The sequence below is a fragment of the Poecile atricapillus genome, chromosome 9, assembly GCF_030490865.1.
Source record: "Poecile atricapillus isolate bPoeAtr1 chromosome 9, bPoeAtr1.hap1, whole genome shotgun sequence".
Classification (NCBI taxonomy): domain Eukaryota; kingdom Metazoa; phylum Chordata; class Aves; order Passeriformes; family Paridae; genus Poecile; species Poecile atricapillus.
In genome coordinates, this window is record NC_081257.1 from 10,342,382 (window position 1) to 10,369,569 (window position 27,188).

At 45.4% G+C, this 27,188-nt stretch overlaps 3 protein-coding genes across 6 annotated transcripts in view; all 3 read left to right on the plus strand.

Moving 5' to 3' along the window:
- Positions 1-5,878, plus strand: part of FANCD2 (FA complementation group D2) — a 35,951-nt gene extending 30,073 nt beyond the window's left edge. The window contains exons 37-44 of the mRNA XM_058845476.1: positions 99-192; positions 742-813; positions 1,670-1,708; positions 2,149-2,223; positions 2,412-2,486; positions 4,920-5,066; positions 5,569-5,652; positions 5,740-5,878. Coding sequence (XP_058701459.1) covers positions 99-192; positions 742-813; positions 1,670-1,708; positions 2,149-2,223; positions 2,412-2,486; positions 4,920-5,066; positions 5,569-5,652; positions 5,740-5,826 — 673 coding nt within the window. The 3' untranslated portion in view covers positions 5,827-5,878. The remainder of the gene's footprint in view (positions 1-98; positions 193-741; positions 814-1,669; positions 1,709-2,148; positions 2,224-2,411; positions 2,487-4,919; positions 5,067-5,568; positions 5,653-5,739) is intronic.
- Positions 5,842-8,263, plus strand: BRK1 (BRICK1 subunit of SCAR/WAVE actin nucleating complex). Its single transcript, XM_058845483.1, has 3 exons — positions 5,842-6,002; positions 6,092-6,174; positions 6,252-8,263. The coding sequence occupies exons 1-3, from the start codon at positions 5,885-5,887 to the stop codon at positions 6,276-6,278; spliced, it is 228 nt and encodes a 75-aa protein (XP_058701466.1). The 5' UTR covers positions 5,842-5,884; the 3' UTR covers positions 6,279-8,263.
- Positions 8,264-8,400: 137 nt separating this feature from the next.
- TMEM40 (transmembrane protein 40) lies at positions 8,401-26,698 on the plus strand. Of its 4 annotated transcripts, none has more exons than XM_058845478.1 (15): positions 8,401-12,938; positions 13,294-13,348; positions 13,673-13,871; positions 16,781-16,837; positions 17,431-17,570; positions 18,141-18,294; positions 19,621-19,728; positions 20,242-20,295; positions 21,169-21,204; positions 22,272-22,304; positions 23,680-23,742; positions 24,026-24,097; positions 24,178-24,252; positions 24,921-24,983; positions 25,415-26,698. In XM_058845478.1, exons 4-15 carry the CDS (start codon positions 16,789-16,791, stop codon positions 25,432-25,434), a joined length of 867 nt encoding a protein of 288 aa, XP_058701461.1. In that variant the 5' UTR covers positions 8,401-12,938; positions 13,294-13,348; positions 13,673-13,871; positions 16,781-16,788; the 3' UTR covers positions 25,435-26,698. The 4 variants fall into 4 exon arrangements, 3 of the variants coding, with proteins under 3 accessions (XP_058701461.1, XP_058701464.1, XP_058701462.1); XM_058845481.1 differs by having other exon boundaries at positions 13,786-13,871; XM_058845479.1 differs by lacking the exon at positions 13,294-13,348 and having other exon boundaries at positions 13,786-13,871.
- The last annotated feature ends 490 nt before the right edge of the window (positions 26,699-27,188 follow it).

Genomic DNA, 27,188 nt, shown 5'->3' on the forward strand with positions numbered 1-27,188 from the left:
CCAGCTGAGAAACCTTTGAGTTTTCCACATCGTTCTGGTGACAAACAGCCTATCAAAATGCTCAGAGCTGACCTTCAGTTTTCTCATTTTCTCCATAGGCAGACATTCCCAGTTTTCTTCAGAGTAATGATGGCTCAGCTGGAGAGTTCAGTGAAAAGCATCCCAGCTGGGAAACCATCAGACTCAAGTGAGGTAGGAAAAAGAATACACTGGAATCTGTAAGGGGAAGAAAAGTTAAACTGGACTTTAATATAAAGATGTATAAATTGGAAAGGAATTTAGTTCTGAACTTTGTCTAGGAAATGCAGTCAGACACCTTCATTCATCTATGTGTATCAACATTGATATGCAGGGTAACATATAAGTAGCAACTTCTTTTCCTGATTTGCCCCATGTCAAAAATCTAGTAAATCAAACAGAAGCTGCAGCCAGAAAATAGACATTAATCAGCAAAATACTAAACCGTGCAGTTGGTCTGCACACCCATGTGGGAGCACAATGTTATTTTGCAACCAAGAGCTGCTTTGAGAGCAAGGAAGTGAGTTAACTCCTAACACTTAAAGCCACTGATCAGGCTGGAATTCCCATGGAGTGTTTCTGCTGTGATAAATATGCTTGTGGTGAAGCTTTGTTCCTCTGTCTTCAACAACAGTGCTTTGGGTACAACAAGTGCTGAAAGCACATCCAGCAAGGTGAGAGGAAATGTACCCTCTTGGATTATTGTCCCCTTGCATCCCATAGGTGCAACTGGAGAAGCTGCTGCGCTGGAACATCGCTGTGCGGAATTTCCACATCCTCATTAACTTGGTCAAGGTGAGGTTCTGGTTGTCCTTCTGCCTTTACCTTCAAATTCTCAGTAAGGCCTAGTGTTCCCAGGCTCATGAGCACCAGGGAAAAACATCAAGTGTGACTGACTAGTGGAACACCCTGGAGGTGATAATTAAATCCAGTTATAATCTGTGCCCAGTCCCACTGGATGAAATATCCCCTTCTGTCAGTTTTGGAGCTGGTTCATTCAGCGTCTCTGAGTGTGATGCTGTTTGGGATAGAAGGTGATAGGTACAGCTTCACTTTTCTCCTTGTTTAGGTTGATAATTTCTGTTTATTTTTATGTATCTGAAGTGATAATTGGCAAGCCCAGGTTTTTCAAGTCCAGGTTTTTCTATACAGCAGCATTCACTGGAGTCTTACCTGTGCTCCAGATGCCTTTAGAGAGCATAAAGGGTAGAGCTGGAGCACTTAGTTCAGTTTTTTCCATAGTTCAGTTTAGTCCATAGGAGCACCAAGGTTACTTTCACATTATTTTGCTCATCTCAGTTTTGCTTTGTCTATTATGGGATTATTTGCCCATCAGCTGGGCTTGCGTCTCTTGGGTCCCAAACTGTTAAGAACTTTAGAGTAATTGAGATAATTTTGTGTTATCTGCAAAAGATGCACCTTAGATCACTGAACAGCAATCCTGCCAAGGGCTTGCACCTGAGAGCCACTACAGCTCATGTGCTTATGTGGTGTTCCTGATGAAACCTGAGAATGGATGTTGTTTTAGAGCAGGGTTTACACATTCACAGGGGTATGCCATGAAGGGCTGTTATTAATTGGGTGCTGTGCTTAACATGCTTTTCTTTAGCTTGTGGACTGATCTGACTCTTTTTTCTTTTTGTCCATGTAGGTATTTGATAGCAGGCCTGTACTCAGCATCTGCCTGAAGGTAAGCAAAAGTTCAAGATAACTGAAGAGAGCAGTTTAAATACCAGTTTTCTTGAATCATTGCCTCTAGTGCAGTAGAGTGGGTACTGGACTCTCTGGAAGAAGCAGATAGTGTGTTCCTTACACCTTGCTATACATATATATGTATAGTGATTCTAACATTTTGCATTTAGTTCAGTTTTATTCCCAGATAAAATCTGGTGGATAAAACCAGGGATGTGTACAATGATGAGACTTTGTCCTTCTAGCCTCTCTTTGCAGTGATTAAAGTGGGACCCTTTACTGATCCTATATATTCCAGTACAGCCTTCACATGAATATAATATTTTTCTAAGCAAGAACAGTCTCTGGAAAGATTGTATCATTATCTCATATGACTTTGCTATGGTTCTTTGAGAAGGAGTTTAAATTTGCTTTCTGATATATTTTTCTCTTTTATAGTACGGCCGCCTCTTTGTAGAAGCATTTCTGAAGCTCGCCATGCCTCTCCTGGACCACAGCTTTAAAAAGCACACGGTAATCCTGGGGACAGAACTGGCTGCAACCGGTTGGGAATCATGACTGATACTTCCTGCATACACACATCTTACCTTTATCCCATAACCCTTTGAGAGGATTTCTAGGACTAAGGCTGTTTCAATATTCTTGTTTCGCTATGGAAGAGTCCTTTGAGAGTGATTTTCTGGTCTGCTTATTTATTGCAGGATGATGTGCAGAGTTTGCTGAAAACCTTGCAGCTGAGTACCAGACAACTTCATCACATGTGTGGCCATTCCAAGGTAAGAGGAGTTCCAACTGCTGCACAAACTCCTGTCCCAAGGATGGTATTATTTCCCTTCCACTGCTTTCCCAGGGCACTGGCAGGTTCTACTTGCATGCTTCCAGCAGTGTCTGTGCAAGCAAAAACCCTGAGAGAAGGTGAAATAGCCTTGTTTAATGGCCCAAAAGTTGAAGCATTTATTCTGGAAGTGGCTGACTTGGATGTTAGGTCAGATTGGAATAATATTTTTTAGCACAGAGGTTATGGACGTCCTTGGTTGTTGGCAGCTGTAAGGGGTTGTTTCTGAGGATACAAACTAAGATCTTAGAGACCTTGAAAAAAGTACACATGCCAGATTGATAATATAGGAGAAGCTTTGCCAAAGATGAACAGCCTTGTGAGTCATAAGAATCAGCAACAGGAGGTGGATGGGAAAAAGCCCTGCTCAAAGTCCTCTTGTGAGATGGCTTTTATGTTGTGTTGGTAAGGGCAAAGGGAGAAGGAGGATGGTGGTAACAGAGTCAGTCTGTCTCTGTAGGAGACTTGGGGCAGAGGAATCAAACTTTGCTTACAGTGTGGAGAGATAAGTGCTTGTTGCAAGAGAACCACACAGGAGAAGACAGAAAGGAACAAAGCAGCACAAATGAAGTTCTGACTCCTAAAATGTTCATGAACACTTGTCCAAGAAGGGAGTTTTGCCAAAGTAGCTGAAGGGAGAAAACCAGCTACCAGTATGGCTCCCAAGCCAGATTTGCTACCCATTTAGGCCAGAGTTGGCATCAGGAGTATAGATATTTAGCTGAAGATGAGAACATGGTATTGCAGCTCTCAGCAGAGGGTGAGAATTGGAGGCTGGCACAAACCCTGACAATGCTAAAAAAGTCCTTTTCATGTTTGAAAGTGGAATCTTCATGCCTGCTTTAAAGTCACAATTCACCTTGTAAGCAGGATAACAGCATTGCAGCTTTCCCTGTTATGTTTGCCTTTGCACTTGACCAGCATTTTCAAGTGCTGTGTCCCATGGTCCCTGATAGCACAGAGTGGTAATTAATGAACACCTGTGTTCTACCACTTCTCTGGTACAGGTCTCTGTGCCAAATAATTTTGCAAGAATGAGAGGGCAGAAACTGAATCTGGGGCAAGGAAATGTATGCAGTGGATGCTCCGTATTTGTTTGAAGAGGAGTTGACGCCAACATTTGTTAAACCAACCCTGATTTCACTTTCTTAAAACCTCAGGGATGCTCGCTAACCCATAGTGCAGTGAGACCTAAGATTTGTCACTCTCCCTCAATACATGTCTTTAAAGAGCATTAAACAGCAGGCAGTAGTGATCAGCTTCATCTGTCATTTCCTAAGTACCTCTCATTTCCTCTTTCACACCAAGCCTCTTTTCTGTTTACATATCTAACCCTGGGCACGTGGACAGTTTCTGGAGACAGGTTTTTGCCAGTGCTGTACTTTGTTGAATCTCCAAACTGCCTGCACACAGCTGGGACAGGTTCCAGGGCCCAGGGAGCACTGTGAGTGTTGATTGTGTCATTAGCAAGGGTTCTGCTCATTTGGTTCTGATTAGTGCTGATGATTGCTAGCTCCTGCCTGTTACACAGGCTAGAGAACAGCTTGCTGTTGGTAATCAGTTACCTATTCCCTGTTGGCAGAACTTAAAGCGGTGTCCCTCTGCCCAGATATGTTGGAACTCTTCCAAAAAATGCAGGTGACATGAATTCAGAGTACAGCTAATGAGAGCATCTTAATCCCAGAAGATTACAAAGTATTCTCATGAAAGAGGAAAATACTTAGGTACAAAATAATCGTGCAGGTTTTGGCAGGTTGACAGGCTTTCTGGTTTAGCAATGACTGATCTGTACTACAGATTAAAGCCTAGCAGGAGATGCTCACCCAGAGCTAAATCACTTAGGATACCTGGCATAGTTGCCCTTCCTCTGGTGGTTTTTGCTTACAGCAACTCCATCTGTTCCTCCTGTCCTAGTTCTCCAAAAGCCAGTGCTTCTTTGCTCCAGAGGAACTGGCTTTGGAGATTATAGCACACACATATTCCATGTAAAAAGGAATTGCATGAGGCACTGAGCAAGAAAAGGGGTTGATGGAAGTGGTGTTTTAACACCTTTCTTGTTGTTTTTTTTTTTTTCCTAAGCTTGGGAATTCAGCAGAGGAATTACTAGCTTCTCTCTAGAGTTCATGACAAAAACAGGCTTCTTTTATTTTAATCCAGGTGAATGTGTATATTTGGATTGTTGTAAGGGATCAGTTTAGACAAAATACTGATCTGAGCTTCATTTTTTTAACAATAGCTATAATTTGGCCAAGAAGTGATGTCATCTGGGCAAGCTTTGTGGGATCATGTCCATCCCACCTGATAACCAATGGCTTTTAAACAGCCAGAACACTTAGGCAAGAATCAGTCCTCATCACAATTTACTGTTGCACAGATTCACCAAGACATTGGACTGACCAACCATGTGCCTTTGCTGAAGAAGTCCCTGGAACAGTTTGTGTACAGAGTGAAGGCAATGCTGGCATTCAACCATTGCCAGGAGGCCTTCTGGGTTGGCATCCTCAAAAATCGGGATCTTCAGGTGAGAACTGCTGCCCTGCCTGGGGCAATTAAAATCTGGGAGAGGACAATGCTCATCTTGTCCAGAAAAGTCTAACTCTCCCCTTAGGTATAGCTAAAAAGTGAAATTCAGTGTGACTGTAGTACAGTCATGTCTAGTGTAAGAGAAGGAAGCATTTTATTTCAAGATTGAGTCTGCATCTCTAGGCTCTTGCACTGAGGGGTCAGATTTGATTGTAATGAACAGGTATGGCGATTTTTTGGCTGTTCTGTGGCAAGAACTACATGTGCAAGAGGGAAGATATAAAGGCCACTTGAACATCCTCACACACTTTCATGTGTGGCTTTAAAAGAAGCCAGTTCTGGCTCTTCATCTTTCACTGCAGAAGCAGGACAGTCAAACCTGATTTTTTTAACTATAAAGCTTTTTATTTAAGGCAACAAAATGCCCCTCTCTTCCATCCCACCCAGGCACGCTTTAGCCGCTTCGCGTGCACTCAGTAGAGATCTTGCGTTCAATTTAGGGAGAAGAAATTTTGACTCAGGCCTCTGAGGAGAGGGGCTCGGATGAGGACTCGGAGGACTCGGCGGAAGGCCCGGCTGAGGAGGTACTTCAGGGGCCGCCGGGCTGCGCCTCTCCAAGTCGGGGGAGGGCGGGGGTGCAGCCCCGGCGCTGACAGCGGCGCTTCCCGCAGGGGCCGAGCGGCAGCGACACGGACGGCAGCGACGCGGAGGGCGGTGAGGGGCGCGGCGGGGCCGGGCCCTCGGCAGCGCGGCCCTGAGGCGGCGGGCGGGCAGGCGGGGCGCGGCTCCCGCGCAGGCGCGGCGGCGGCGGCGGCCATGTCGGTGCAGGAGGACCCGGTGCAGCGGGAGATCCACCAGGACTGGGCCAACCGCGAGTACATCGAGGTGATCACCAGCTCCATTAAGAAGATCGCGGACTTTCTCAACTCCTTCGGTGAGAGCGCGGGGCGGGGGTTGCGGGCGGGCCTGGGCGGGCCGGAGCAGTGCGGCGGCCCGCGGTGTCTCACTGCCGCCTCCCCGCAGACATGTCTTGCCGGTCCCGACTGGCCACCCTGAACGAGAAGCTGACGGCGCTGGAGCGGAGGATCGAGTACATCGAGGCCCGGGTGAGCAGCGGGGCGGTGAGCCGGGTGCGGGCCGGGCCCGGGGCCGGCCCTGGTTGAGGCTTTTCCTTTTCCCGTAGGTCACCAAGGGGGAGACGCTGACATAGGCCCGGGGTGGCCCCGGCCTCCACCGCCGGAGCACCGCCGCCCCGCACCCCGCTCGGGGCCCGCCGCCACCGCCGCCGCCTCTGCTCGTGTTGCCAATAAACCGCTGTGCTCCTGCCCTGCCTGCTCTCTGCGTGCCTGCCTGGGGCCGGGCCGCGGGATGCCCGGCTCCCTGCCACCATCCTGGATGTCCAGAGCCTGCCCTTCCATCTGCCTGACCCGCGGGGTTTGGGCACACATTCCTCCCCACGCGTGGGGGCTGTGCCACAGGGACCGCGGGCCAGGCTATTGTCAGCTCCTGGAGGCACCTGACAAGCCTTTGGGGTGCGTTGTGCTCCTACTGGGATCACAGCAGAAAATCTGGTGATCCCTATGGTCTGGAGGGCATCTCAGCCTTCACATGCCCACGTGTCAGGGCAGTGTGGGGACAGCAGGCTCACCTGGTGTGGTGCACATGCCACAGGAGAGGGCCCTTTGCCAGCACCCGGGAAGAGATGCTTCTCCTCTCTGTGAGGCAAGTGGCAAGGAGAAGGAAGTATCTCAGCCCTTCCCGCCACTCCTTTATTTATCTCCGTTTTTCAGTGGGCATCTAGATCTGCAGATTCACTGCTCATATTTAGGGTTTGTTGGGGAGTCCATGGAATTGGTGTCAGCAACAGTTTTATTGCTTCCCAGCAGGCTTTAAATGTCTTGGTATATTCTCCAACTGTAATCTTAGCTTTTTCATAATGGCACTGTCATGCCTGAAGTGTACTAAGCACCTGGGTTACTTAATGTTTGTTAAATTTTTGAGGCTGTCTGACATCAGCTGGTTCCTTGTTGACATAGGTCCTCCTTCAAGGTCACAGTTTTGCTCTCCATAGGAATCTAATTTGTTTGAATAAGTGCTCCTCCAGCTTTTCCCTCAGCTCTCATGGTTACTGTCAGGTTGGGCTGCACATCAGGAAGGCTTGGCTGCTTTTGGAACGTAGTACCTGTGGAAATGAGTGCTTTGTAGCAGCCCTGCAATGGAGTGGAACAGCCGTGAGTCACTGCCCTTAGGTGTAGGGGCCATAGCAAATTAGATTGTTGTCATATGAAGATTGATAGATGGAAGGAAAGCAGCTCTCTCTTGGCTCCAAGGTGGCTGCTCTGAGGCCCCAGTATATCAGAGGTACTGCCATGGCCCATGCATTGCTTACTGTGGATGTGCTGAAGTCCTGAGATCTCCATGGTTGGAGATAACTCAGTATTTATCTGGAGAAGGCCCTGAACTAATTAGATACTGAAGTTGGCCCTGCATTGAATGGGACAGGGTTGAGGCAGAGACCACCAGATGTTCTTGCCTAAATTACTAAGATTCTTCTATCCAAAGACTGAATGGGAGACAGGGTACCACAGGCATCCCTGGGACTAGGTTTGTACTGGGCTAACCTCTTGAGATCCTTTGCTTGTTTCTGTTCCCAGCTAGTAGCGTGGTGTGTCTCAGATCCCTTCCTGGTCTCATGACTGGCTGTGGTAAAAGCTCTTTTTCCTCTGATACCAGGATTTCTCAAAGGAATAGGTTTTGCCACACAGTTGGAGGGATTTGCTGGAATATACCACTCTTCCCAGGATATGTGCTCTCACAGAGCATCAGCACTGTTGGATCAGCCTGTCTGGTTCATCTCCCAGCAGGGATGCTGGGCAGCTCACTGCAGTAGAGTTCTGTCCTTTTCCTTTCAAGGAGTCTTGCTAGTTCCCTAAGAGGAGGCAGGTTTTCTGGTTGGGTGCTGCTATTCCAGGCTATCTCTGGGATGTGAAGCCTCCTGGTTCTCAGGCTGATACTGCTTCCTCCAGCAGCTGCTGTGGGGTGCAGCCGTATAAGAGATGGAGCTTTGATACATTTCATTATTTTAAATACTGGGGAATTCTGTTTGCCTTTTTTCTTTGTACTGTATTTTGGGTTTTTGTTTTTTTTTCAGAATATGATGCCCCAGGAACCTATATTAAACTTTTCTGGAGTGGATTTGTGTATTCTAATTTAGATGACTGATTGATGTGGCGTGTTAGTGGTGCCTTTCTTCCCACCACACATTTAATGTAGCAGGAGATGGTAGTGTCCTCCTCACACCATGCTGTCCTCATCTCCTTAGTGGGCTGGGTGCTCTACTTACGGTCAGCAGAGATCTGTTGGTGGTGATCTGAGACCTTTTCCCAGAGCCTGAGCTGCAGAGAAGCTGGTTTGAAGCCCCTTATGGAGGTGCCAGAATTGACCTAGAGAGCCTGAACCAATCTATAGCTTGAGAAAGGTTTGCACTCTGAGATGACAGACAGTGAGCTCGTAGTGCTCATTGCCTGCTGGACAGGCAGCCAGGCCTCATGGAGTGATTGGAGCAGTCCAGCAGTCCTCATTAGAGGCTCCAAGGTTTGGGAATGAGCTGTCGTGTTTTGATCTGGGTTAAAGACAAGGTATATTGGCATCACCCAGTGGTGATGTCAGCAGAAGAGGGATCCAGAGCTTGATTCAAGCTTTGTGTAGCCCAAAAAAGTTGTAGTCTCTGATCCAGAGTACATCTTTTAAGCTGAATATATTGGACCAGACTTCTCAAATAGTTCTAACATTTAGTAAATACCCTTTGGGCTCTCTCAGTGCCTACTGTGAGCATACCCTTCATTTTAGGAAACAGTTTTACTGAGTAAAATGTACTTTCATCCCCTTTATGTTGCAGGTGATTGAACCTGATAATTCAGTGAGCTGAGGTGATCTCAAGAGAAGAATGTTTTAGGACACAGCTGAGTTATTGAGGGAGGGCTGCATCCTAAGAGCTTTGCAAGGCTGAATTTTAAAGATCCCAGAAGATGGTGTCTGCTTGCATCCTGGTGCCAAGGTACTGATGGCAGTGGATGTCACTGGAGTAGTTGTCTCACAAAGGGAAGATTGCCCCTGCCAGCCTGGGATTGCTTCTGCTCCCCAGATCAGTGAGACAGGGAAGGTCACAGGAGTATGGGAGGTCTCCAGATTCACTGAGACTTTGTGTCCAGTTTCCAAAATCTGCCAGCAGTCCTGCTCTGAGCTCTGTGAGTCCTAGGACCTGGGAACTTGGCCTTGGAGTACATAAAAGCTTTAGGGTGGCTGTACCATGAGCTCACCTTTCCACTCACCTTCCCCATCACTCTCTCCCTGTGCAGTCTGACACAGTTTATGTGTTTTCATTTTATATCACACAAGTGTGAAGCTAGTAGTTGACAGAACCCTCTTTTTGGAGGAGGAGAAGATTATTGTTGGGTATGTCCTGAAGCAAAAGTTTGAGAATAATATCCTGGGGAAATAGTGGATAGATCAAACTCTGAGGCCTGCTGACTTCAGAGTCGGGCCTGTGGGAGGTCTGAGGTTCACCTTGGCTGGGGGATGTCCCAGCCAGTTTGGTCAGTGCTCCACAGAGCTGCTGGCCCTGCCCCAACACAGCTCTGTGACTTCCCCTGTGTTGCCCCTGTGCCAACAGGTAACCAGCATACGCCTCCCTACCTTTGTAGGCTGTTCTGCTTCCTGGCCTTGCCATCTCCTGGCAGGTACATTGCTGACAGAGCAGTAGGGGACAGGTGTCAGCCTGCCTTACTGACAGGGTTACAAAATGGATTCCAGGACCAAACCCATTCCACAAAACATCAGGATTAAATATTGAAATCCTTGGCATTGCCTGTGTGCTTAAAAGTGCTGAGGAAAAGGGCTTTATCAAGAGGGAGGATCAGCTGAAGCTGCGAATTGTCCCTTGGGCTCCTGGTTCTTCCCATGGAGCATCTGTGCTCCCCTGCCTTTGGCTCTGCTTCCATGAGGCACTTCCAGCCCTGTTGCTGGACCAGAAGACCGGGGATGGAAGGGAGCCCAGAGAACTGGGACAACAAGGAACAGGAGAGGAGCAGATAAGGGAGTGGATTTTTTTTGCAGGTTGCTCATGGAAGCAGTTCTCCAGTTAGGGCAGTGGGTGGGGAGAGTATCCTCAGACCCCAGGTGTATCCCTGTGCTTGCTGCAGCACTTGACTCAGCCAGGCCAGGGGCTGGGCACAGTTCTCTGTTCCCTACTTCTCTGTCAGCCAGCAGCCTGCCCTTTTTGGATTTGTGTTTTGTGTTGGGGCTGCACTGTCTGTCCTACAAATGGGCCAGGGCTTCATCAGCCAGACTGTAACTGGAAATCTGCCCTTGTAGCTCAGTTGGAAGGAACAGCAGCCAGTGCCCCAGACAACCCTCTCACTCTCATCCCTCAGAGCCCATTTGTGAGCCTGTAATGTGCTGACCATAATAAAGGGGAGCTCCCATAATGAGGGAACGTTTCCATCACTACCTGTAACCATTAAGGGGGGGATCTTGTGCTAGTCCATACTGGAATCGCTCACTCTTCTGCCTCATGAGCTGTTGATAGCACCTGAGGAGGTCAGTAATCCTCCAGGAAGTGAGTGATACATCCTGGCCTTTGATTTAGCCTGCTCAAACAGGCCTACTTCTTAAATTTAACGGCCTTTAGCAAAAATTTTACTGTGTAAATTAAAAATACTAATACAGTGAATTATTTATTATGGCAAGTAATTCCACAGAAGGGTACAGAAAGAAAAAATTTCCACAAGATCTTAGTAAGGTACAACATGATCTACTCTAATATGATTCCACAAAAGCCTTCATGGCTAAACCTCAGGGTTTGTCCTAGCCAAAAGCAAACATCTTTCACATGATCTCAGCATAACAGGGTATCACTGGTTCAATGATGGTCTGGAAGGTTAGGAAGTGAGTTGTATTCACTGCTTTTTTCTTCTCTCTTAAAAGTCTCATCATTCAGAAGTAGAAAGGTAATTGTAAACTACCTGTAGCTTGCAAAATGCAGCTGGCAGTGAGGCATAATCCCCCTGCATGCTCACAATTGTTGAAGCAGACTTTATTTAAAGGAAAATAAGTAGCAGCTAAGTAAATGCACAGGAGGGAGTGATTTAACCAACCCATTGGATGAAAGTCAGGGTAGGGCAAGAGGAGTCATGGGACTGTTTAAATCTCTCAGAAATGTGATGAGCTAATGAGCAATAACTACTTTATGTACCATTACTGGGCCCCTCCTACACTCAGGAGTATTTCTACATTTCTCATGCAACCTGCTTGTGTGACAAATCCATACACACACTGCACCCAATTAGTGTCAAGCATTAGAGCTGCTCTGCCTGTCTCACCTCTCTAAACCCCTCCTGGAAGCAATTTTCCCAGCATACAAACAATAAATCACCATTTTCCTAAATCTCTCAGAGGACAGCTCCCAAATAAGGGCCAAGTAAACACATGTAATACATGATAGTCTATTCGTTAGGTAATCTTCCCAGCAGTAGATGCAGGGTATTATCTGCTTTAAGTGTTCAATGTTACATGAAATTAAAAATGTCAGGGGAGGTGAAACAAGGCACTTGAATAGGCGCTTGTAGAAAAGTAGTGGAATACCTTGCTTAAACAAACACAAACCCCAATCCTTTCTCCCTCTAAAAGAATAACAAAAATACCAAAAAACCACAGCAAACAGCCAAACAAACTGGAAAAGAAAAAAAATGCACACCTACTATAGGAAATATAACTTACTTTACCTGTGTTCCAGTCTCTCAAGAAGCATCAGGAGATGAAGTGAAGAGAGCAGAGGAGGGAATCCTTACTGGGGTACCAATTGCAGCAGGGTTAAACCATTAGGTGAATTTGACAAATGACAACATGACCACACCTTGTGTAATCAATAGCCACTGTGCTATTGGTGTGTCCCAAGGAGCCTCCTTTGACACTGGCTGTCATTCTTCACAGACATTTTCAGGTGATCAAACATCTGGCACCTTCTGCTGTGGTCCACTGGAGGAATTTGCCCCATCCTTTCCTTCTCTTGTTTCTTTGTGGTGAAGGCTGGCTGGCTCAGAAAACATCACCTGCCAGTGAGGGAGCAGCTGCCCTGAAAAGCAAACAGCCCTGGGGTGGCTCCAGATAACTTGTGCTGAAGAGATGTGTGTCAGAGGTGGCTGAGAAAGGCTCCAGGGGAGCACCCGTGACCTTACAGCACATACATGATGAGCAGAGCCAGAGGCTTAGTGTTGTCATTGCCCTCTGTGGCTGCTGGGGACAAGTGGGGTGGAGGGCACATTTCCCTTTGCTGTCCCTGGCCCAGCTGCACAGGTGTTCCACCTGTGCCTCCCTGGGATGCCCTGAGCAGGAGGGTGGCATGCCTGGGCTTCAAAACTCCCATCATGGTGTCCTTGCTTAGCTTTACCAGAGCCCAGGGCCTCTCCCCACAGAGTGGGTTCCATGTCCCCAGTGCCCCCCTGATGTCCCAGAGAGGCCAAACAAGTGGGCCTGGGTCTCCAAGCTGAGCAGGGGCTGTGCTGGAGCAGCCACGGGCAGGACTGAGGGGTCCTGGCTGCTCAGGGCTACTGAGGAACATTAGTGCCTGAGGCAGGCTGGGAGCTGCACAGCTCCTCTCTCCATGCCAGCGGGATCAGCCCTTGGCCACCTTGGCTCAGGGACATGGGAGCACAGAGCCGCAGTGTGACCTCGTAACCAGAGGAGCCGGCACCGCTCATCCCGTGAGTCAGGGCAGGCCACGTGAGGCCCCAGCCCCGACGCCTTCCCACCCACTGGGAATGCTGGCACTGGGATCCTGACCCAGCATCCTGAGCCACCACACAGCCTGAAGGTGAGTGCTGGGGAGGGGTTCAGGAGCTTCTTGGGGTCGAGCCTGGGGGTGTTTGGGGGCTGCGTGCTGGCTCTTGGTACATTGCTGGGCTGTTGGCTGCTGTTTGAGGCATCAAGACACTCGACAGAAAAAGGGTTCTGGGGCTGTGGGGATTACAGGACTTCCCTATAACTTCTCTTTTTGACTTGTGTCTTTTTGACTCAACTTCCCCATCTTTTAAATAGTTTTTTTTCTCTAAAATCCTCACGGCAAGCCCAACACTTTATGCAAAGAGAAAGATTTGTTTCCCCTAATTTTACTCAGACTACAAGCATGAACGTTTCTGGTTTCCCATGAGTTCATATTCTTCCTTCAGAGCTTTGCAACAACCACAGAGAGGCACACTGTGTGAAAGGAGAAACATAAACCAGGTAATTTCACGTGTTGTATGTCAACGCTTAAGGCAGAGCTGGAAAACAGGCGGCAAACCCCCAGGGCTTACAGGTGTGGGGCTGGCAGCAGTGCAGCCACTGTGTCTGGGCTTGCTGTGAAAGCCAGGGCAGGAAGGAAGTGCTGGAGCTGTGGCAAGGAGTAGATGGGCTGTGCCTGCTCCTTGCTCACCACCATGGGGCTGGTCAGAGCCAGCCTGGGGAGCTGCCCCTGCTGTGGGGACATGCATTTGCTGGTTCTCCCTCCACACCTGTGTTCAAGGGGAGTGGAAAGTCTGAGTTTGCTATTTCTGTGTCACATTTCAGCTACATTTGACAGCAGGAAGGCACGCAGAAGGGTAGCAGAATTATTACCAAGGAGACTGGAGTAGGAACCGTTTCAACTGAGCTGGTGTGGATCAGTTTTTGTTGTCTTACAGGAAGAAACTCAGCTTTCACTAAGGCTACAGCCCTCCAGGACATCTTCCTGTGGAACCAACTGCTGGGACCAACCTAAGACTTGCAGGTGTGCTTTAAGAAGTTTGGTTTGGTTTGGTTTGGTTTGGTTTGGTTTGGTTTGGTTTGGTTTGGTTTGGTTTGGTTTGGGAGAAGGGTGTTGAGGGACTTAATATTTAAAATAAAATTCAGCAAGTTTAGGTTTCAGCATGTAACTTAAAATGAAAGGTAAAAGTTGTTTTGAAGGGAAAAGGTTTGGGATTGTCTGATTTTTGTCTTGAAGTTAGAACAACCTTATTTTATTTGCATTTTTTTTTATTATCCTGTTGAGCAATTTCCCTCAGATATATTTCATCAGTTAAGCAAAACCCCGTGTATGGAAGTTGCTAACTTCGCTTTCTAAATATGACTCTGCACTCAAATTTTTTTCTAACATGTTAAAAAGACCTCACTGCAATTAAATTTTGATTTACTGTGAGAAAAGCAAGGTGAAGTCTGTTGTTCGTGTTGTTCCCGAGTGAGCTCATGACCAGGCTGAAATGCTTGTATGTCATCATCTTTCTCTCATTATGAGGTATAATCAACTAAGTCACTTTTAAAACATACAATAATTAGGCACCTATACTTATCCTTTGTTTAGATCTGATTTTCTTTCCAGAAGAGCCACAGGGGAATTAATTGTGCATAGTCTAAGAGAAACTAAGTACCCAACTTCCTTGGTTAATGTAAATCTTGGTGACTGTACTGGGGTGAGCTGTGCTGGAGGCACAGAAAGGGAGATGGGAGCAGATGCCGGTTGCTCCTGGATCCTCTTGTAGCATCCAGGTCTTACCATAGGGGGATGCAAAAGTGCATTAGGCAGCTGTGTTTCTGTTCTGGAACAGCTGAGCAGTCTGCTCGTTTGGGCCAGCAAATGAGCAGTTTTGAAGTAAATCAGTCTGATAGCAGATAGAAATGGCGTTGACAGTGTCTGCCCTGCCTTCAGTGTTGAATCTGCTCTTCCTGTGTGCCTGCTAGGACAGGTCAGGTAGTGCCCACCTGCTCACTTTGGGATGATGCAAAGCTGGGATAGGGCAGCTGCTGTGACAGGTTCCTGCCAGGGGAACAGCAACATGCCTTAAAATGCTACTGAAAGTGGTCTTCACTAGGTACTAGGAACCACAAAGACAAACCTCCTGAGTTTCACTCAACAGTAAAATATTAGGATACTTATAAATTATTTTTTGAAATTGAATTAATTAGCTGGGAAAAAAATGTTTATATTTAATGTACATTTGTTCCTTTAGCTCCGGTATTTTGACCATGCAGTCCAGAAGGAAGCCTAATGGATTTAGCTTAAACAAGCAACTGCTGCAAGGTCTAAGTTTAACAAACAGGAAGGCAAGAAAGAGACTGAAAAAGACAGAAAACCATAGCTGGAGATATTTAAGTGCCTATGAAATGACATTCTTGATTGAGTGGCCAAGAACGAGTCTGTCCAGGGTGTGGTGTGCTGGGTTCTTACATTTCCACATCAGCTGGTGCTTACCCACAGAGGGGACAGATGCATTTCCTGCATTCCCTATTTGGTGCTCACAGCTCTCACAGGGCTGCTGCCACAGCTACAGCAGCAAAGGCTGGATGTAAGTCAGGGAAAGGGGAAGATCTGTAGCTCTTTTGCATAGATTCATCATTGGAAATAATTTCAAAATGTTAAAATATTGTTTTCTCACAATATACTTTGGAGGCAGGTAAGCCAGGTTTTCTGAGCTGAGCCTTTGAAAGTGGTTATGTAATTTTTCCAGAAGTCTTTTGAAGTCTGTGTGTGTCTAATTTCCTCTGAGAACAGACACTCTAAAATGTTCTGTTTGAGTGTTTGCTTACGTGTTACAGTACCCTTCTGAAGATATTAAGTGACCTGTTTTGGGTTTTTTATTAGGATATTTTTTGGACTGATATGATGGTCTTTAGAGAACTGAAAGTGCCAGTAGGAAAAGAAACAGGTTTTCTTCTGGAAAATTTGAAGGATATACTTAGTTTTCAAACTGCTTGATGGGAAGTGTTTTGTTGAATGGATCCAAAAGCAATATTGTAAGAAAAAGTGTGGACATATAAACTGTTTTCCTATTGCATCCTGCATAGTGGAAACTGTGCTTCAGACTCCCTAAAAATCTCCTTTTGCATCTCTCAGTGCAGCTGTGGGTTAGTTGCAATATTGCATGAGGAGAGATGCATCAGTGCAGAATGCCTGGACCACGCTAGGCAGAGGCAACAGTTCAGAACCACAGCCACCAGAAAATGTGCACCATCCAAATATTCCAGCCTCAGCCCAAAACTTCTGTGGCAAGTTTGTCAAAACAAAAGGAAATGTTGAATTTTCAGCATGTCAGAACATTTGTTTCTGTGGCAAATACCAGTAATTAATCTGTGATCAACACTTAAAAATTTGTAATTCATAAAGCTAAAGTTAATGGAAATTTCCTTTTAATGACAACTTGGGAGAAGCAGATGTTGAAGCATCAAAGTCTTCTGTGAGACAAGAATTCAAAGTCTTGTTGGACTTTTCTAGGAACCATTTCTGCTGTTTTTCCTGGCTGATGCATTTTAAGTATTAGGATATCAAAGGTACAGGATAATGGTTCTGTTTCGTGAATGGAACCTGGCCTATTAGGTTACTCACATCTGTGGTAAATATTTAATTAGACACCTTGATAGCTTTACAAAACAGCAATGTGAATGATCAAGTCTGACTTCTTTTTGTTTTACTCATGATGATCAGACTTTTGTTCTTTCCTAATAACCAAAGGCTAGTAGGGCTCACTCAGAGGAGTCAAGAATTGGGTCCCAGGAGAGTTAAATGAATCATGATGTGAAACAGAGAAGTGATTTCAAAACTGAAAGGCCCAGAGACAGATGCTGTGTTTGCAGACAATCAAAGACAGAAAACCAGGAAGGTCAGTGACCTGATTCTAAATGTGATTTTTCTCCACTTTCAAACAGGCACAGCAATGGAGAATTTGGATGTCCCAATCCCAGATCTTACTGAAGAACAGCAAGGTGAGGGAAGCACACAAAGATCAGAGCTTTGGCTCATGCACACTGCACAGCAGTGTTTGTCAGTGTAGGCATGAGTCAATAAACTCTGTTTCCTCTGAAAACACACCCTATCCATCTCCTTACTTGTAAAGGAGAGACCAGAAGTCAATTCCCAGCTCTTCCACAGGCTCCTGTTAGGCTTTGTGCACATTCTAGTGGGAATTTAGATACACAAAGGAGACTTTACTGTGCATTTAATGCCTCATGAGCAATCTCAGTACCTTGGTGTCCAATCCTTGGGGTCTTTGTGCCTGTCTGTAAAACAGCATGGTCAGAATAAGTTCCTGTTAAATAGCTAGGAATACTTTGGGAACACTTGCCATGCTTCTCTAACTGAGACATCAGCATTTGTATGGACTATTGACATTTGTCTACTCTTTCATGGCAGACTGAGATGCTTTATACAATACACCACAACTCTCTTTCCTGTGTGCTGGTATTGAGCAGTATGTTAGAGCCTGGTGTCTGTCTCCACAGCTGCACTGAGCACCACAGGAACACTGCCATGCAAACCCCTCTGCTCCTGCACAGTGACAGGTTTGTTTTCCTTACAGATATTTTTCAGAGAGTTTTTGCTGCTGATGCCAAGTACTTGGAGAATCATGAAAAAATGAACCAGTCCTTCTGGGAATCACTTGTGAAATGCTTGGCCGCTACTGACCCAGCTATCCTGAATACTGAAGAAAAGAACAATGTAAGTTACCAAAGAAACACTTATCCTTATTCTGTTTTTTCTACTATACTCTGGGGAGAGAGAACATACAGTCCCACTATCTGATATGCTGAAATATATTAAAAGGTGTAACAGGACACTTAGATAAATGAGGTTCAGGCCACTGCTTTTTACTTCACTGTTCTCTATGTGCAAAAATAACTGGCTCTGTATAAATTCCTCAGAATCAGTTCAGCTCACTATGTTCTAGGCAGGACCATTGTTAGTGACATTTTGCTGTAAGATACTGCAGCAATTGCATGGCCATTTTCAGACCCTATAGGTGTATTTCTCCAGCTCTCTGAATAGTTAACTGTTGCCCACCATGCTGTTTTTCCCAGTTGATGGCTCTGCTCTGGGTTGCTGAATGGAGCTTATGTTCTCTTTCCATCTTTGGCATTACTCTTTGTCCCCAGTTCCCCCTTTGTATAGTAGGAGCAGGGGGTTGCATTACCCACAGGGTGGGATACACTCATTTGCCCATCAGGGTGTGCTTCTGCAGGCTGTGTTTTATTGGAAATACCATTTGCTATTTACTTACCTTTTTTTCAGCTCCTTAACAGCTGTGATGTCCTCCCTGGAGGCTGTGCTGCCTGCCTGGAAACCATAGAGAAGAAAGGAGTCAGGGCAATGGCTCTTCTTTACCTTTTGCTGAAGACTTCCAATCCATCTGGGTACAGGCAGCTGCCCAGCTCCAAGGGAAAGGGTGAGTCCTACCTGTCTTCCTGTCAACTGTTTTGTTAAAATTACTGCAGGGCCAGTGGGACTTGACAGCAGCTTGAACACTGTTATGTGCTTGGAAGTGATTATTAGTGAACAACTGAACTGTTTGGAAGTACTGCTCAGGAAAGGCAGTTAGGTGTGGTGGTAATGGGAGCCAAAGTTAGTGTTTTATTGCAGTTAGACTTGGCTTCTTCTGGGGAAAAAAACACCTGTGTTTAAGGAGAGAGTATGTCCTGGGATGATGCTGCCAAAGAAGTTTCTCTGACTTGAGAAAGTTTTCCCTGACTTTTTTGCACAGACTATTTTCCAGCCAGCCAGGACCCTTCTGAGTACTCGCAGTGCTAAGAAGTCAGAGCTGACAGTGAAAATATTTTTACAAATTCCCTAACAGTACATGTCAAACTAAAAGGAATGGACAGGGGATGGCACACAGGGTGCTGAACCTGGCAACAAGATAAAAGAGACTTATTTGCCTGGATGTGCAGTAAGAAACTAAGGGCAGCTTCACAGGGTCCATAATCATTAATTGTCTTTAATAGATGACAGAGGAGCAGTCATTTAAGATGACCTTAAATTTAACTGGAGATCCTCAAGGATATCCTGTTCCTTCTGCCTTGATTAAACATGTTCCTGAAGGGGAGAGACCTTCCAGCCTGGAGCACAGCCCAGCTTTGGTCGTCTCTCAGAGCAGGAATGTTGGTAACAAGACCCTTGGGGCTGTGAGCAGAAGGAATCCCATCTACCTGCCTGTGCCCAAATCCTGCACCTCCCGCTGAAGAGATGCTCAGAGCCCCGGCCCTGAGCACAGAGCTGGCTGTGAAGCTGTTCAGAGTCAGCCACACGAGCCAGGAGCAGTCGGGACCCCTGCTGGTGTGGCTGGGCTGTGGGGGCTGTGCTCCTGTGCCACGAGAGGGAGCTGGAGCCGCGGCGTCGGCGCACGGAGCCCGGCAGAGGTAGCCCAGGGCAGGGTGAGCCGCTCCTCTACGGCTGAAGCATCGCTCAGCTGCAGCTGCTGCCACTTCAGAGAGTGGGAATTTGCACGGGAGTAACATTATGGATAATTAAACGCCAGAATATGAAACTTTAGGTGTCTACCAGAAGCATTTAAGAAAATCTAAACTGTAGTGTGTATGATGCTTTCATTTGATGCTGTGTACTACCCTTAGTGTGCAAAAAGCACAGCTGGAATTAGACAAAGGGTCTGATTTCTTGTCAGGCGACTTTTAATAAAGCATTGTGAAATCTGTAATTGTAAAATAGAAAATGTAGTCACTGATAATTTTTTTTTCTCTCTTTATAAAAAAAAAAGATGAAAAATTGAAACTCCTGAAGAGATTGGAAAGGAATTTTGTATATTCAGAAGAGGACAAAAAGTCTGAAAAGTCATCCCATAAGTCCACGGATGAAGATACACAAGGTAAAGTGAATTTATTTTTTTTCCCTGATACATAACTTAGTCTGACTGCACATTTGTAAGGATTGACATAAGAGATGTGGCAGTTCTGTAGAGCTCTGAATAAAGTAAGAAATTGTGCAAAAGAGAGAACATAGAAAATCATCAGTACCTGATTCATGATCAGCAAAATAGTGGCTGCCACCCACTCTTGTGGAAGTTGGTTTCAGAAACATAAAAATCTGCTGCAAAATTCCTTCCCCAAATAAAAAATCCTAACTTCTCTCTACAACCCTTTATACAAGTTAATCCAACTTCAGGTTTTGCTGTTTCACCTATTCAGCCAGCTTTGAAGGGAGCTGTGAGGCAAAAGCAGACAATAGAGATTTCATTTCAAATGCATTTTATGCTTTTCAAAACCTTATTTTTTTACCTTCATATGGTTTTCTTTTGAGCAAACAACTACAGTGCTGTTGTTTCTGATGCTGCTAGCACATTTTGCTTTACTCTGATGAACAAACACTTTCTCTTATCCAGACAGTGATGAGGAAGATTTAGGAAGACAGAAGACTGAAGGCAAATTACTTGAAGGTAGGACAAAGCCACAGCAATATTGGCTTTTACTAGGGGCAACCAATATAAACAAAAAAAAAAAAAAAAATTGTTTTTTGCATTCTTTGGTTTGGCTGTTGAACAAAGGTATATTGACTTGTGTAGATGTAAAAGAAAGACAAGTCAGAATTTGGCTGTAGGAAGGACATTTCCTACAAGATTAAGCTCAACTAATACTGACACTCAGCCATGCCCTGTGCTTGGAGTTGAACCAGGAAAGCAGCAAAATCTGCTGTTGTAGGAGGAGTCCTGCTGCCTGGGTCTGCACAGCTGCCACTGAAATGCAGCAAGAGGGTTCTGAAAACATCTGTCACAGCCACTACTTACAGGGGCTGCAGTCAGCCCACAGCACTGACTGGAGATCATCAGCAAGGACTGTCTTGTTTCCTGAGGCTTTTCCCTTCCTACCAAAGGAAAAATGGAAAATAAGTACAATGCAGATGAAGAAAATGTGCTATGTCAATACACAGAAATACCTATAGGACTATGGATGTAAAAATGTAAAGTATTACTATTTTAATTAGTGTCTTAAACTGAGCTCAGCCCAAATTAGCAGCTCAATTAAACTGACATTAGGAAATCTAATCTGTGTCACAGAAGTCTGATTCTACTTGACTCCAGATACTTGGAGAGATGGAATATGGGGGTGTGGCGGGGTTAAGAATTCAATAATTTCCCACTTTTTGACTGCATAGGCCCCAGCAGAGCCGTCCTGTTTAAGGAGTTAGGGTTGGCCTCTTCCTTGTCTCTGTTACACACCCACACTGATTTCAGGGAGCTGATGGGCTGGCACTGGCACCAGACACACTCACTGCAGGTATTAACCTGCCTCATCTCTGTGTCATGTTTTAGGAATACCAGCAGAGATGGTTCCCTACAGAGGTTCAGGTAAGTGCTCCCAGGTCACCTGCTGGGATGACTGGAACTGCAGTGTCTGCTCTCTGACCTGCTGAGGCATTAAAAAATAACTCAGGCTGTAAATCTCTTAGTTTCTACTCAGCTTGGTGTTAGACCTGGGCATGGTGCAGACTTTCTGTTGCAAGGCTGTGGTAGTGACTGGATCACAGCAGGTGGTTTGTACAAGGTGTTCTGTATTTTTTAGGCCTGCCAGCTTCTCACAAGATCAGCTTATAGTAGTCATTCTTTAGGGGAAAATCCAGCAGTTCTGTTGGGCAACTGTTCAGTCTTAGCCAAAAAAGCTAGAGGAAGTTTTTAGTATTCCCTGAACCCCTCTATCTTCTGCTGAACAGGGGTGCAAGGCTGGGAGGGACCTGGAACCTGGTTTCTGCAAGCAGTGACGCTTGGCTCTGAATGCATTCCTGCCTTAGCTCACGGCATTCCCAGCAGGAGGTGCCAGCTGAAAGCCAGATGTCAGGCAACAGAGCAGCAGTGCCAGCCAAGAGGTTTGCACAGACAGGCAGTCTGAAGGCAGACTGCCTCCCACCAGACACTGTACAGCCCCAGAATGTTTGTAAAAAGCCCATTGCAGGAAATTGCCAAGGGCTTAATTGCATTACTGAGCTCATCCCTCTTGTGCCCAGGCCAAGGCCACAGGATAAGTTAGGAGAGGCAAACAGCCCAGTGGAGCAGCCTTTGGAGGGGACATCTGCTCTGCTTCTGTGCAGTGGAGAAGTTATAAATTGCAGCATAATCCCTTGGGAAGGTTTATGAGTTACCTGTCCCAGGGAGCCACACGGAGCACCAGGGCAGAGGCAGCCATTACATATTCATCCATATTCTCATATTCATTGCATATTCATCCATATTCTCCTCACACTGCCAGGTGCAGAAAGGGTCATGGTACTTTTCCACTTGGTGTTTGGCCTCTCTACCACGACACCAGTTTTATTGCAGATAGGTGATTACTTACTGTGCTTCTTGGTGCTGAGTATGGTGGGAAGCTCCATATTTGTATTTTTTTCCATCAGAAATAACAAAACTATATTGTTTTTCAGAGATTGCCAGAAGAGAAGATTCAGATGCAGATGGTGAGTACAAACATGCAAACAGAAGTTTATTTTGTGGATGCTCTTTCAGGACTGAGTTTTGCTTAGTGGTGGGGGCAGTACCAGCTCCTTGATGTCTAGAGATTGTCTGATCAAAAAGTAGAAGTTTGAAAACAGGTAATGACATGGAATGCTTTAACAGAAGAAATACTGTGCAAGTCATTCCATGATGCCAAGTTACAGTGGGACTGTTGCATTTAGGGAGTAATATAAGACAGACACTTGCCAAGTGTGAATTGATGTTCTGCTAAATTCTTTATCTATAGATCATTCATGCAACTGCACAGAGCTGTATCTGTGAGATAGAATGATGCAGTGCTATGTTATTAATAAGAAAATAACTGGATTTGTCCCCAAACCGGAATGTGATCAATCCAGACTGCTCAAAGAGGCAAAAATGTGATGCCTGTATCAGGTGACACAGAACAGAATTTCATGGTGAGGCTTAGTTGCTCTGTGGCTCAAAAGCACCACAGCAAGTCTACAGCTCATGTAAAGGGCCCTTCCAGTACTCACCTGTTACATCTTTAGAGAAAATTCGCTGCCAGGCAGGGGTTACCCAGTGTAGGGGAAATCAGCATCTGAAACTTGTGCTGAATCAAGTCCCAAAGGTTTGGGTGCAGCAGGTGCCTCAGGGGCTACTCAAACCACCAACAAAGAGAAAAGGAAAAAAACTGCTGCTTTGAACCTGTTGTTGGAGAGATGCTAAAATACTCAGCTCTTTGTGGCAATACAGTTGGAGAAAAAAGAGAATTTGGCAACTCTGCTCATGACAAAGAGCAAACTGCTCTGTGTTTAAACCTCTAAAGTACCTCATTTGTTCTTATGCTGTTTTTTTCTCTATGCCAGTGTAGCTGCAGGAGACTCATTTCAGTAGCGTATTATATATTATTTTGGATGGTGCAGAAGTAGTTGACATCGGGTGTAAGTAGAGGGATGGTTCTCACACCCTCAGTAATGGAGGGGATCCTTTTACTATTTTTTACTGTAGCTGTGGCTGTGTAAAGCAGCCAGGAATCAAACTGAAGCTCCCTTGTACTGTGGCTTCACTCCCCCACTCTCATTCTGAGACTATGGCTTGTCCCAGCAGAGGCAGAAAACACCCAGAGTGCCTTAAAACAATTCAGTATTGTTAATGCAGCCATCTGGTTATACTTTTTAAAATTCATTTTTAAAACCATGCTCTTTGGAGTGTTTTTGAAATTGCTAATTTGATCTTTCTGAAAGGCTCGCAGACCAACAAAAGTTTTACATATGTTCTGCTCTGACAACGTATTTCATATACAAAAAGGCAAATAAACTTTAAACTCCTTAATTTCACAATTCCATGGCAATAAAAGACTTCTCTTTTTTGTAGCATATGAGGAGAGCACTCACCCCCCTCAGTGGACAGTACGGTGGATGGGCATACGGAAGGATGGTAATTGATTTATCAAATCAAACTGATGTCAAACCTGTTGAACCTTAATCCAAGAATAAGATCTCTGGTTCAAAAAACCCTTTATTTTTCCAACATGAGTGCTTTGTTGATGTGCATCAAGGCTTCATGATGAAAATCATCGAGGCTTCTCACAATGTTGAGCCTAGTGCCTGAGGAAGCTCAGGGAAATTGATTTCATTCCATAAGTGATACTCTGTACCTAAAGGTGAATTTGGAAGGGGCATGGCTGCAGTTGTGACCTAGTCTTCCCTCTCCATTTCAGATGAATTCTTTCATTTTGTCATTCTTTGCTTTGCAATTGGAGCTTTGCTAGTTTGCTTCTACTACTACAAAGGTAAGGCAAGATTCAATAGAAGGATATATTGTTGCACTGTAGAAAAATGAACAATGCTAACAGTTATTTTGTTGCCTTAGATTGGACTATTTCTCTTGGGATTGGTTTAATCACCTTTGCTTCCCTGGAAACCACTGGGATATACTTTGGCCTGGGTAAGTGTGCCTACAGCAGCAGCTGTGGCCCTGCACTAAGGACAAGGTCACACAGTTGCTGCAGGCCCATAAACCCTCCAGGGTCGAGATTCCATAACTCATCATGTAACTCCCCCCAACATCTCCCAGTTACAGGGGGGCTGAGCCAAGCAGCCTTAATGCTACTGAAGGGAGGATTTGACTCATTTTTCCTTCTCAGTGATCACAAGACCCTGAGTCACCTCTTTCTGCAGCAATGGCCGAATGCTGTGTTGCCATGACAATGTGTAATTTTAGCAGCAAGGCCTGTCTTCCCAGATCCACTGGATAAGATGCTGTGCATCCCAGCTGCTATACCTTCCCCTGGGACTGAGGACGAGCTTGGGGCAAAACTTGGATGGCAGCAGCTACTGGAAATATTAAAAGCCAGGCATTTTGGAAATCCCTAGGCCTGGTATAGGAGAGCTGCCACCAGCACCAAGTTATGGCTCCCCAACCAAGAACTTGTCTCCTTTTTGATCTCATGTTAACATGGTGGGAGGTTGTGGATGGTTCTCTCATGACTCAGCCTGATCTTTGTTATTAATGATATTGCAGATGTGCTTGTTTAAACAAGTGTCAGTGTTTGGGTTTTGCCATTTTTCTATTTTTTTGTGTTGCTTATCTTACGTGTTTGTTTTCACACCCAGTGTACCGAATTCGGAGTGTCCTTGACAGCTTTGTTCCTTTCATTGACAGATTCAAGCCAAGAGGTAATAGTGCTCTTTTTAGTGACAGCATCTGTCTTCTCTGGACCTTGGTTTTGTCAAGAATTAAGACCAACTCATTTAAATGATAATTTCAAATCTTACTGCCTAAAAAAAAGAGGAATTTTTACTACAGTTCATTGCAGCTGCTTGGGTTTGAAAATTAATTAGTGCTGACTCTCTCTGTGGCAGAACATTTTCACGTTTTTAATACTCCATCCTGTATGGGGTACTATTTCCTGGCATTGTCTGCATAAGAATTCTATAGCTCAAATAAAAACTCAGGGGATAGAGGGAGGCTTCACTTGTTGGTTCTTCAGACAGACTGGTTCATGTTTATCCGTGTTTATGGACACAAAGAATACTGAAAAGCTGCATGGACACAGCACAGTCTGAACACAGCAGTCCTGACAGCTGTCTTTTTCTTCATCCCACAGGCATGAGGAAAGCTGCCTAGGAGGAGTATTTCAGGAGAGTTCCCCAAACCTGGCTGTCCAAATTTCCAGTACTAAAGGAACTGCTTTATGAGGTGAACTTAACAACCAAATGGCCAGTGTGGAATACTGAAATGTGAAACCTCTGAAAAACATCACTCCTTTCCCTCCAAAATAAACCTGAAACTGGGGTACAGGGCCCCACTGTGGATTCTGAAGCAGTTTGGGGCTTGTCAGATCTTGGAAGACAATGGCGATGTAGCTTTGTGTTCAGTTCCATCTAAATATAAACACTGACCTTCTCTCCCCCAGGCTGCCATGTGGTTGGTGGTGCAGCTCTCATTTGTAACAAACCACGCCAGTCTGCTGGTGCTGTACCAAAATCAACAGACCAATGTCCTGTGCTGGTTCTGGCTTAGGCTCTGGCTGTTCCTGTAGGAATTCTGGCCTCCTCCTCCCCCCGTGCTGCCCAGAGCAGGCAGAGCTGGCGCTGCTCTCCCAGCTGAGCCCCAGCAGTGCCGGCACTGGGGCTGATGAATTGATCGTGGCAGAACCCGGAGCAGTGGGCGGGCAGTGGTTTCACCCGAGGAGAGCTGGGGAGATGTTACAGGCACTGACAGAGTGCTGCAGTAATGAGATTATTAACAACAGCACATTTCATCTTTTCTCAGGAAAAACAAAGTGCTTGATTTGACTCATCCCCCAACCTTTTTCTTTCTTTGAGTAAAATAAACACGGAACTCTGACATTTGTTTCATTTTATAGGATGTGTTACACATTTCAAGAATGTAGGGCTACTGCAGTTATAGGAGGACTGTAACAAAAGGGGGGTATCTTTAAATTTTTAGCAAAAATGTAAGGTCTTCATACCCACAGAATGATGAAGGCAACCAGTTGAACAGAAAAAGCTGTAAACATGCACTTTTAAGGAAATGTAAATCTGAAAGCTGTAAGCCCAAACAGCTCAGAGTTTTACAGGAACAATTTCAAGCCTTGCTCAGAAAATTAGAAAGGTTACTTTGTGTTGTATGGAATTTGAAGCACTGAGTCAGTCACTCTTGCCTGCAGTTCCAGCTGCACTGCCAGAAACACGAACAGTTGCACTTAGGCCTGCACCAACACAGCACAGCTGCCACCCAGTGCCTCAAGGGCTAAATTGTGCAAGAAGGATGAATACAAGTTATTTCATTGTATTTAAATGCTCATTTACATGTCTTTGTAGAGATATTCTGCCATTCCAAACTACTGTATATTTTGTGTTAGTCTGCAAATAAAGTCTTGCTCAGACCACTGTAGCCATGCTAGTGGCAAATGGCTTTTGGATGAACTAAAAACTACACAGTCACTGTGCTGATGAAAAGGGCTTTTTTTAGTCTCTTCTGCTGTCCAATGTCTTTCTGAAAGGCAACTTGTGGAACAGTCAGGATGAGAAACATGTTTCAATACTTAATGTTTTAAATTTGGTACTCTGCAGTAAACATAAATTTTTAATTTTAACAGAAACTGCTTAAGGGTAAAATAAGCAAAACATTTAAAGACATCAAAACATTTAAGAAGTCACAAAGTCCATCCCACTAAGCAAGATGAACAGTTCAGCCACTTAGACCAGGTCCCATGAGAAAAGTCTGTTCTCAGAAAAAAGGCAACTTACACATTGAGCTGCATCCTCTTGAGTACCTGGGAAGTTCCTGCTCTTCTGGATCCTTCAGTCCTTCTCAGCATCACCCTTGCTGCAGCATCAGCCAAGTGCTCAAAACTACAAGTTCCTATGAAGAGT